At 45.0% G+C, this 12,156-nt stretch overlaps 1 protein-coding gene across 3 annotated transcripts in view; it reads right to left on the bottom strand.

Moving 5' to 3' along the window:
* The window catches only part of ice2 (interactor of little elongator complex ELL subunit 2), a 93,428-nt gene extending 88,199 nt beyond the window's left edge, over positions 1-5,229 (bottom strand). For 2 of the 3 annotated variants that reach the window (XM_055910119.1, XM_055910120.1), the window contains exons 1-2: positions 5,075-5,229; positions 4,815-4,925 (exon numbers count right to left, since the gene is read on the bottom strand). In XM_055910119.1, coding sequence (XP_055766094.1) covers positions 4,815-4,925; positions 5,075-5,088 — 125 coding nt within the window. In that variant the 5' untranslated portion in view covers positions 5,089-5,229. The remainder of the gene's footprint in view (positions 1-4,814; positions 4,926-5,074) is intronic. The other variant, XM_055910118.1, reaches the window with a different exon arrangement.
* Positions 5,230-12,156: the final 6,927 nt, after the last annotated feature.

Genomic DNA, 12,156 nt, shown 5'->3' with positions numbered 1-12,156 from the left:
AATGGTTACCAGTTCATCATTCTAATGGTTACCAGTTCTAATGGTTACCAGTTCATCATTCTAATGGTTACCAGTTCTAATGGTTACCAGTTCTAATGGTTACCAGTTCATCATTCTAATGGTTACCAGTTCTAATGGTTACCAGTTCTAATGGTTACCAGTTCCTCAATCTAATGGTTACCAGTTCTAATGGTTACCAGTTCTTTATTCTAATGGTTACCAGTTCTAATGGTTACCAGTTCTAATGGTTACCAGTTCTAATGGTTACCAGTTCATCATTCTAATGGTTACCAGTTCATCATTCTAATGGTTACAAGTTCATCATTCTAATGGTTACCAGTTCTAATGGTTACCAGTTCTAATGGTTACCAGTTCTAATGGTTACCAGTTCATCATTCTAATGGTTACCAGTTCTAATGGTTACCAGTTCATCATTCTAATGGTTACCAGTTCATCATTCTAATGGTTACCAGTTCTAATGGTTACCAGTTCTAATGGTTACCAGTTCATCAATCTAATGGTTACCAGTTCTAATGGTTACCAGTTCTAATGGTTACCAGTTCATCAATCTAATGGTTACCAGTTCTAATGGTTACCAGTTCTAATGGTTACCAGTTCATCATTCTAATGGTTACCAGTTCTAATGGTTACCAGTTCATCATTCTAACGGTTACCAGTTCTAATGGTTACCAGTTCATTATTCTAACGGTTACCAGTTCTAATGGTTACCAGTTCATCATTCTAATGGTTACCAGTTCTAATGGTTACCAGTTCATCATTCTAATGGTTACCAGTTCATCATTCTAATGGTTACCAGTTCTAATGGTTACCAGTTCTAATGGTTAACAGTTCATCAATCTAATGGTTACCAGTTCTAATGGTTACCAGTTCTAATGGTTACCAGTTCTAATGGTTACCAGTTCTAATGGTTAACAGTTCATCAATCTAATGGTTACCAGTTCTAATGGTTACCAGTTCTAATGGTTACCAGTTCATCAATCTAATGGTTACCAGTTCTAATGGTTACCAGTTCATCATTCTAATGGTTACCAGTTCTAATGGTTACCAGTTCATCAATCTAATGGTTACCAGTTCTAATGGTTACCAGTTCATCATTCTAATGGTTACCAGTTCTAATGGTTACCAGTTCATCATTCTAATGGTTACCAGTTCTAATGGTTACCAGTTCATCATTCTAATGGTTACCAGTTCTAATGGTTACCAGTTCTAATGGTTACCAGTTCATCATTCTAATGGTTACCAGTTCTAATGGTTACCAGTTCATCAATCTAATGGTTACCAGTTCATCATTCTAATGGTTACCAGTTCTAATGGTTACCAGTTCATCATTCTAATGGTTACCAGTTCTAATGGTTACCAGTTCATCATTCTAATGGTTACCAGTTCTAATGGTTACCAGTTCTAATGGTTACCAGTTCATCATTCTAATGGTTACCAGTTCTAATGGTTACCAGTTCTAATGGTTACCAGTTCCTCAATCTAATGGTTACCAGTTCTAATGGTTACCAGTTCTTTATTCTAATGGTTACCAGTTCTAATGGTTACCAGTTCTAATGGTTACCAGTTCATCATTCTAATGGTTACCAGTTCTAATGGTTACCAGTTCATCATTCTAATGGTTACCAGTTCTAATGGTTACCAGTTCTAATGGTTACCAGTTCATCATTCTAATGGTTACCAGTTCTAATGGTTACCAGTTCTAATGGTTACCAGTTCTAATGGTTACCAGTTCATCAATCTAATGGTTACCAGTTCTAATGGTTACCAGTTCTAATGGTTACCAGTTCATCAATCTAATGGTTACCAGTTCTAATGGTTACCAGTTCTAATGGTTACCAGTTCATCATTCTAATGGTTACCAGTTCTAATGGTTACCAGTTCATCATTCTAACGGTTACCAGTTCTAATGGTTACCAGTTCATTATTCTAACGGTTACCAGTTCTAATGGTTACCAGTTCATCATTCTAATGGTTACCAGTTCTAATGGTTACCAGTTCATCATTCTAATGGTTACCAGTTCATCATTCTAATGGTTACCAGTTCTAATGGTTACCAGTTCTAATGGTTAACAGTTCATCAATCTAATGGTTACCAGTTCTAATGGTTACCAGTTCTAATGGTTACCAGTTCTAATGGTTACCAGTTCTAATGGTTACCAGTTCTAATGGTTAACAGTTCATCAATCTAATGGTTACCAGTTCTAATGGTTACCAGTTCTAATGGTTACCAGTTCATCAATCTAATGGTTACCAGTTCTAATGGTTACCAGTTCATCATTCTAATGGTTACCAGTTCTAATGGTTACCAGTTCATCAATCTAATGGTTACCAGTTCTAATGGTTACCAGTTCATCATTCTAATGGTTACCAGTTCTAATGGTTACCAGTTCATCATTCTAATGGTTACCAGTTCTAATGGTTACCAGTTCATCATTCTAATGGTTACCAGTTCTAATGGTTACCAGTTCTAATGGTTACCAGTTCATCATTCTAATGGTTACCAGTTCTAATGGTTACCAGTTCATCAATCTAATGGTTACCAGTTCATCATTCTAATGGTTACCAGTTCTAATGGTTACCAGTTCATCATTCTAATGGTTACCAGTTCTAATGGTTACCAGTTCATCATTCTAATGGTTACCAGTTCTAATGGTTACCAGTTCTAATGGTTACCAGTTCATCATTCTAATGGTTACCAGTTCTAATGGTTACCAGTTCTAATGGTTACCAGTTCCTCAATCTAATGGTTACCAGTTCTAATGGTTACCAGTTCTTTATTCTAATGGTTACCAGTTCTAATGGTTACCAGTTCTAATGGTTACCAGTTCATCATTCTAATGGTTACCAGTTCTAATGGTTACCAGTTCATCATTCTAATGGTTACCAGTTCTAATGGTTACCAGTTCTAATGGTTACCAGTTCATCAATCTAATGGTTACCAGTTCTAACAATGAGAAAGAGATAAAACTCCCCTCAATCTGCTGTCCACTGACGCTACGTTAGCCAGCCACTGACGCTACGTTAGCCAGCCACTGACGCTACGTTAGGTAGCCACTGACGCTACGTTAGGTAGCCACTGACGCTACGTTAGGTAGCCACTGACGCTACGTTAGCCAGCCACTGACGCTACGTTAGCCAGCCACTGACGCTACGTTAGCCAGCCACTGACGCTACGTTAGCCAGCCACTGACGCTACGTTAGCCAGCCACTGACGCTACGTTAGCCAGCCACTGACGCTACGTTAGCCAGCCACTGACGCTACGTTAGCCAGCCACTGACGCTACGTTAGCCAGCCACTGGCGCTACGTTAGCCAGCCACTGGCGCTACGTTAGCCAGCCACTGGCGCTACGTTAGCCAGCCACTGGCGCTACGTTAGCCAGCCACTGGCGCTAACGCTTCGAACACACCGACTGTGTTTTGCGTTTCGATACACCAGAAGTACATTAATTTCCAATGGAACGCTGCATTTGCCTTGCAGCATTGCGTTGCAGAGGCAGTTGCAGTGCGTTCTGTGTGGTGCATATCGAACGTATGCATCAAATTGTATGAGTGGACTTGACAGAAAGTAGCAAAATATGAATGTAGATTTTTTTTTTTGCACACATTCAGTAAAGTTTTGGGATTACATAAAAACAGTTTGATTGCATAATTTCTTTACATTTTTTATTTATTTATTTGCCAAGTAAATTATTTATTCGATGACATCCTCAAATTAATTGTGAGAGCCTATAATATAATTTCCCTCAAATGCAGTTGGAGCGAAATGCAATAATAAATAGTCAAGATAGGCAGAGTAGGCTCTTTCAACAATGAGACCAACGTTGAGGAAGGTGGCATGACTATTTCTTTCACACACACCTCATTGGCTAGGTTAGCAAGCTAGGTTAGCTAGCTAGCTAACGCTAACTAGCCACATCTAGCACAAGCTCACTACTAAACTGACCTGGCAATCCTACTATCGTGGACACTTGTCTCCAAGCAGCATTTTTTGTGTTTATGTCCCTGTAGCTGTCAGCAGTTGTGTCAAAAAGACACGGTTTTGAGGATACTGCGAAAATGATTCTCTCCTCCATGTGTCCAACCGCATGCGACCATTTGCAAAAGGTACCTGCATCAGTATAGTTGCCTAGCTGCGCAAAATGTTATGCAGCAGTGATGCAATAACACTGTCGGTGTGTTCGAAGCGTTAGGTAGCCACTGACGCTACGTTAGCCAGCCACTGACGCTACGTTAGCCAGCCACTGACGCTACGTTAGGTAGCTACTGTAGCTACGTTAGGTAGCCACTGACGCTACGTTAGGTAGCTACTGTAGCTACGTTAGGTAGCCACTGACGCTACGTTAGCCAGTCACTGACGCTACGTTAGGTAGCTACTGTAGCTACGTTAGGTAGCCACTGACGCTACGTTAGCCAGCCACTGACGCTACGTTAGGTAGCTACTGTAGCTACGTTAGGTAGCCACTGACGCTACGTTAGCCAGCCACTGACGCTACGTTAGGTAGCTACTGTAGCTACGTTAGGTAGCCACTGACGCTACGTTAGCCAGCCACTGACGCTACGTTAGGTAGCTACTGTAGCTACGTTAGGTAGCCACTGACGCTACGTTAGCCAGCCACTGACGCTACGTTAGGTAGCTACTGTAGCTACGTTAGGTAGCCACTGACGCTACGTTAGCCAGCCACTGACGCTACGTTAGGTAGCTACTGTAGCTACGTTAGGTAGCCACTGACGCTACGTTAGCCAGCCACTGACGCTACGTTAGGTAGCTACTGTAGCTAGCTGCATACTGTACCTTACAACAGCGATAGACCACAGTCCCTTGATGGTCGGCGCCAGGGAGTACTTGTCATATAGGTCTCTGTTAAATAATAGACAGTCTGGGGATGGGAGCGGGACGTCCTCCCTACGAGGAGATAGGGAACAGCGTTTCATCATGATTATATTACAACTAGCGTTAACATCTCTAGCAAACCTCAAACTTGACATAGTTTAAATATCGTTAGTTAGGCGTCCCCAAACATTTTCGTCAACTGGTTAACAAACCAAGCTCACCATGTCAGCTCCATGTGTACCACTGTTTTAGGCTGGCTTGGTTATGAGATAAGATGTAGCTGAGAATAATACAACTATAAATAGTTAGCTAGTAGCCAGTTATCTACTTCAGCGTTGAACGTGAAACCGCTGTGATACAGGCAAGAACTACTAAGTACTTCCGGGTCAGGACTTTTGGAATCCTTCAAAATAAATGTCCTGTCCTGTATCAAAATCAAATCCAACTTTATTTGTCACATGCGCTGAAGCTGCTAAGGAGCCTTTCTGTGTTGGACTTGGCGCCCCAGTACCACTTGCTGGTAAATAATTACTGCAAAAATTATATTTTATACTGGTTATCATACAAATCATCATTAAAAGTATTTCTATAAGATAAGTAATTTATTTTTTATTTTTTTCAAGCTTAAATGGTCGACAATTTTTTTGGTGTGCGTACTCTTAACATTTATTGCACCGTACACAATTATCTGTTCTTGGTGTCCCAGTAAAACAGGGGTCCTCTGGGTGTAAGCTCTGTGGATTTGGAAACTAGAAGTGCTCCTGAGTAGAATGGACCCCACTTTTACTGTTACACAACGTACAGATCATTTTGTACGGTACGATATGAATGTCAAATACGAAAAAACGATTGGATTTAAGTTGATGGGCCACTCTGTTAGGGCCGCCAAACGAGCAGAGACGCTCCTCTGGGTGTAAGCTCTGTGGATTTGGAAACTGAAAGTCCTGAGCAGAATGGAACCTCTTTTACATGCAACACTATAATATGATTATTAATATTGTTATTACTATTATTATCAATCAAGTTTATTTTATATAGCCCTTCGTACATCAGCTAATATCTCGAAGTGCTGTACAGAGACCCAGCCTAAAATTATTATTATTTTTTATTTTTTATTTGTATTACAATTGTTACCATGATCCGGAGCACTAAGTCTAGGTCCAAAAGGCTTCTCAACAGCTTCTACCCCCAAGCCATAAGACTCCTGAACAGCTAATCAAATGGCTACCCAGACTATTTGCATTGCCCCCCCCCCCCCCCCCCCCCCCCCCCACACACACACACACACTTTACACTGCTACTCTCTGTTATTATCTATGCATAGTCACTTTAACTCTTCCTACATGTACATTTTACCTCAATTACCTCGACTAACCGGTGCCCCCGCACATTGACTCTGTACCGTTACCCCCTGTATATAGCCTCATTACTAACCTGTACCCCCACACATTGACTCTGTACCGTTACCCCCTGTATATAGCCTCATTACTAACCGGTGCCCCTGCACATTGACTCTGTACCGTTACCCCCTGTATATAGCCTCATTACTAACCGGTGCCCCTGCACATTGACTCTGTACCGTTACCCCCTGTATATAGCCTCATTACTAACCGGTGCCCCTGCACATTGACTCTGTACCGTTACCCCCTGTATATAGCCTCATTACTAACCGGTGCCCCCGCACATTGACTCTGTACCAGTACCCCCCCTGTATATAGCCTCGCTATTGTTATTTTACTGCTGCTCTTTAATTATTTGTTAATTTTATTTCTTATTTTTTACATATCTATTTTTTACCTAACACGTCTTTTTCTTAAAACTGCATCATTGGTTAACGGCTGGTAAGTAAGCATTTCACCTGTTGTATTCGGCGCATGTGACAAATACAATTTGATTTGATTTGAACTGTCTAGTAATCATTACTTTAATGCTATTAAAAATAATGTCCATTTTTTTATTTAACTAGGCAAGTCAGTTAAAGAACAAATGTGATACAGCCTGGATTCAAACCAGGGACTGTAGTGCACTGAGATGCAGTGCCTTAGACCGCTGCACCACTCTGGAGCCTAATGCCATAATATGATTTGTGCTATAAAGGCGATTAACTTTATTCCTTTTTTCATATTGTTAAACAAGTCGGCTAACATTTCACCATAACATTTTACAAATTTCGACCATTTTGTATTATTGTTCACAAGCCTCTGTGTGATTTTTATTTGGAAGGAAATTCCCGCGGTCTATGAACTTGGGTGACTAGAGTCTCTGACAATTTCATGGGCTTTCCTCTGACTGCCTAGTATGTAGGTCCTGGATCTGCAGGAAGCTTGGCCCCAGTGATGTACTGGGCCGTACGCATTACCCTCTGTAGCGCCTTGCGGTCGGAGGCCGAGCTGTTGCCATACCAGGCAGTAATGCAACCGGTCAAGATGCTCTTGATGGTGCAGCTGTAGAACTTTTTGAGGATCTGGGGACCCCATGCCAAATCTTTTCAGTCTCCTGAGGTGGAAAAGGTTTTGTCGTGCCCTCTTCATGATTGTCTTGGTGTGTTTGGACCATGATAGTTCGTTGGTGATGTGGACACCAAGGAACTTGAAACTCTCGACCCGTTCCACCAAATCCCCGATCAGGCCTACCACTGTTGTGTCGTCAGCAAACGTAATGATAGTGTTGGAGTCGTGCTTTCAGTACACAGCCATCCAGAACAGCTGGTGCTCTCGTGCTCTCGTGCTACTGGTTACTAGTCCAACACTCTAACCATGAGACTACCTACCACCTCTAACCACTAGGCTACCTGCCGCCTCTAACCACTAGGCTACCTACCTCCTCTAACCACGAGACTACCTACCACCTCTAACCACTAGGCTACCTGCCGCCTCTAACCACGAGGCTACCTACCTCCTCTAACCACGAGGCTACCTACCTCCTCTAACCACTAGGCTACCTACCACCTCTAACCACTAGGCTACCTACCTCCTCTAACCACTAGGCTACCTGCCTCCTCTAACCACTAGGCTACCTGCCTCCTCTAACCACTAGGCTACCTGCCTCCTCTAACCACTAGGCTACCTGCCTCCTCTAACCACTAGGCTACCTACCTCCTCTAACCACTAGGCTACCTGCCTCCTCTAACCACTAGGCTACCTGCCTCCTCTAACCACTAGGCTACCTGCCCCTCCTCTAACCACTAGGCTACCTGCCGCCTCTAACCACTATGCTACCTGCCTCCTCTAACCACGAGGCTACCTGCCTTCTCTAACCACTAGGCTACCTGCCGCCTCTAACCACTAGGCTACCTGCCGCCTCTAACCACGAGGCTACCTACCTCCTCTAACCACGAGGCTACCTACCTCCTCTAACCACTAGGCTACCTACCTCCTCTAACCACGAGGCTACCTGCCTTCTCTAACCACTAGGCTACCTGCCTTCTCTAACCACAAGGCTACCTGCCGCCTCTAACCACTAGGCTACCTGCCTCCTCTAACCACTAGGCTACCTGCCGCCTCTAACCACTAGGCTACCTACCTCCTCTAACCACGAGACTACCTACCACCTCTAACCACTAGGCTACCTGCCGCCTCTAACCACTAGGCTACCTGCCTCCACTAACCACTAGGTTACCTGCCTCCTCTAACCACGAGGCTACCTGCCTCCACTAACCACTAGGCTACCTGCCTCTTCTAACCACTAGGCTACCTGTCTCCTCTAACCACTAGGCTACCTGCCTCCTCTAACCACTAGGTTACCTGCCTCCTCTAACCACTAGGCTACCTGCCTCCTCTAACCACTAGGCTACCTGCCTCCTCTAACCACTAGGCTACCTGCCTCCTCTAACCACTAGGCTACCTGCCGCCTCTAACCACTAGGCTACCTGCCGCCTCTAACCACTAGGCTACCTACCTCCTCTAACCACGAGACTACCTACCACCTCTAACCACTAGGCTACCTGCCGCCTCTAACCACTAGGCTACCTGCCTCCACTAACCACTAGGTTACCTGCCTCCTCTAACCACGAGGCTACCTGCCTCCACTAACCACTAGGCTACCTGCCTCTTCTAACCACTAGGCTACCTGTCTCCTCTAACCACTAGGCTACCTGCCTCCTCTAACCACTAGGTTACCTGCCTCCTCTAACCACTAGGCTACCTGCCTCCTCTAACCACTAGGCTACCTGCCTCCTCTAACCACTAGGCTACCTGCCTCCTCTAACCACTAGGCTACCTGCCTCCTCTAACCACGAGGCTACCTGCCTCCACTAACCACTAGGCTACCTGCCGCCTCTAACCACTAGGCTACCTGCCCCTCCTCTAACCACTAGGCTACCTGCCGCCTCTAACCAGTAGGCTACCTGCCGCCTCTAACCACTAGGCTACCTGCCGCCTCTAACCACTAGGCTACCTGCCTCCTCTAACCACAAGGCTACCTGCCTCTTCTAACCACTAGGCTACCTGCCTCCTCTAACCACAAGGCTACCTGCCTCTTCTGACCACTAGGCTACCTGCCGCCTCCAACCACTAGGCTACCTGCCGCCTCTAACCACTAGGCTACCTGCCGCCTCTAACCACTAGGCTACCTGCCGCCTCTAACCACTAGGCTACCTGCCTTCTCTAACCACTAGGCTACCTGCCGCCTCTAACCACTAGGCTACCTGCCTCCTCTAACCACTAGGCTACCTGCCTTCTCTAACCACTAGGCTACCTGCCGCCTCTAACCACTAGGCTACCTGCCGCCTCTAACCACTAGGCTACCTGCCGCCTCTAACCACTAGGCTACCTGCCGCCTCTAACCACTAGGCTACCTGCCTTCTCTAACCACTAGGCTACCTGCCGCCTCTAACCACTAGGCTACCTGCCTCCTCTAACCACTAGGCTACCTGCCTTCTCTAACCACTAGGCTACCTGCCGCCTCTAACCACTAGGCTACCTGCCGCCTCTAACCACTAGGCTACCTGCCTTCTCTAACCACTAGGCTACCTGCCGCCTCTAACCACTAGGCTACCTGCCTTCTCTAACCACTAGGCTACCTGCCGCCTCTAACCACTAGGCTACCTGCCTTCTCTAACCACTAGGCTACCTGCCGCCTCTAACCACTAGGCTACCTGCCCCTCCTCTAACCACTAGGCTACCTGCCTCCTCTACCACAAGGCTACCTGCCTCCTCTAACCACTAGGCTACCTGCCGCCTCTAACCACTAGGCTACCTGCCAGTCTTTCTGAAAGAAACGTAATAATTCAGAATACTAGACCAGGAGTGGGTTTATGATTTAGCCACAGAGGATCAATATCTTTAAAAAAAAAAATAGCCTACCTGTTGATTGTGTGTTGTCCCATAACAGTCGAGACAAATCCTTCAGTGAACAGCATGCAGCCAAAACAAGCCTTTTGCAATATTTCAAATACAAACGGGAAATACACAGGTTGGAAAGTAAATGTCTCCTGTTGAAAAGAGAAGACTCTAATCTGTCTGTAGACACCAACATATTTGATCAACTTCCGAATAGGCCCATTGAGGGAAGAGCATTATTTTACAAAGTAAAACAAACGAGAGATAGGCTCTTAATCATGTTTTGGTATGAGCACAATGGCCATCACTAGTGAGTGAGCTGCACAATGGCCATCACTAGTGAGTGAGTTGCACAATGGCCATCACCAGTGAGTGAGTTGCACAATGGCCATCACTAGTGAGTGAGATGCACAATGGCCATCACTAGTGAGTGAGATGCACAATGGCCATCACTAGTGAGTGAGTTGCACAATGGCCATCACTAGTGAGTGAGATGCACAATGGCCATCACTAGTGAGTGAGTTGCACGATGGCCATCACTAGTGAGTGAGTTGCACAATGGCCATCACTAGTGAGTGAGAGCACAATGGCCATCACTAGTGAGTGAGTTGCACAATGGCCATCACTAGTGAGTGAGTTGCACAATGGCCATCACTAGTGAGTGAGTTGCACAATGGCAATCACTAGTGAGTGAGATGCACAGTGGCCATCACTAGTGAGTAAGATGCACAATGGCCATCACTAGTGAGTGAGTTGCACAATGGCCATCACTAGTGAGTGAGATGCACAATGGCCATCACCAGTGAGTGAGCTGCACAATGGCCATCACTAGTGAGTGAGATGCACAATGGCCATCACTAGTGGGTGAGTGCACAATGGCCATCACTAGTGAGTGAGTGCACAATGGCCATCACCAGTGAGTGAGTTGCACAATGGCCATCACCAGTGAGTGAGCTGCACAATGGCCATCACTAGTAAGTGAGTTGCACAATGGCCATCACTAGTGAGTGAGCTGCACAATGGCCATCACTAGTGAGTGAGTTGCACAATGGCCATCACTAGTGAGTGAGTTGCACAATGGCCATCACTAGTGAGTGAGTTGCACAATGGCCATCACCAGTGAGTGAGATGCACAATGGCCATTTTTGGAGTCGAGTCCGACTCCTGTATTTTTGGAGTCGAGTCCGACTCCTGTATTTCTGGAGTCGAGTCCGACTCCTGTATTTCTGGAGTCGAGTCCGACTCCTGTGGATGTAGTTGTAGGAGTCGACTCTTGCTTGACTCCCACGCTGAACTGGATGCACACACACGTACACACCATTTCATTATTGTTAGTCCTACGAGGAAGACTACGTCTGCATTCTAGAGACTGTAGCTTGTGTGTCTATGTACGCTGACGGCTCAACAATCAAATAAATAACTGAGACACTTAACACAGAGCTCCAGTCCGTTATAGAATGGCTAACTAACACTTAACACAGAGCTCCAGTCCGTTATAGAATGGCTAACTAACACTTAACACAGAGCTCCAGTCCGTTATAGAATGGCTAACTAACACTTAACACAGAGCTCCAGTCCGTTATAGAATGGCTAACTAACACTTAACACAGAGCTCCAGTCCGTTATAGAATGGCTAACTAACACTTAACACAGAGCTCCAGTCCGTTATAGAATGGCTAACTAACACTTAACACAGAGCTCCAGTCCGTTATAGAATGGCTAACTAACACTTAACACAGAGCTCCAGTCCGTTATAGAATGGCTAACTAACACTTAACACAGAGCTCCAGTCCGTTATAGAATGGCTAACTAACACTTAACACAGAGCTCCAGTCCGTTATAGAATGGCTAACTAACACTTAACACAGAGCTCCAGTCCGTTATAGAATGGCTAACTAACACTTAACACAGAGCTCCAGTCCGTTATAGAATGGCTAACTAACACTTAACACAGAGCTCCAGTCCGTTATAGAATGGCTAACTAACACTTAACACAGAGCTCCAGTCCGTTATAGAATGGCTAA

Source organism: Salvelinus fontinalis, unplaced genomic scaffold, assembly GCF_029448725.1.
Source record: "Salvelinus fontinalis isolate EN_2023a unplaced genomic scaffold, ASM2944872v1 scaffold_0001, whole genome shotgun sequence".
NCBI lineage: Eukaryota > Metazoa > Chordata > Actinopteri > Salmoniformes > Salmonidae > Salvelinus > Salvelinus fontinalis.
This window is presented reverse-complemented; position numbering and strand designations above follow the sequence as displayed.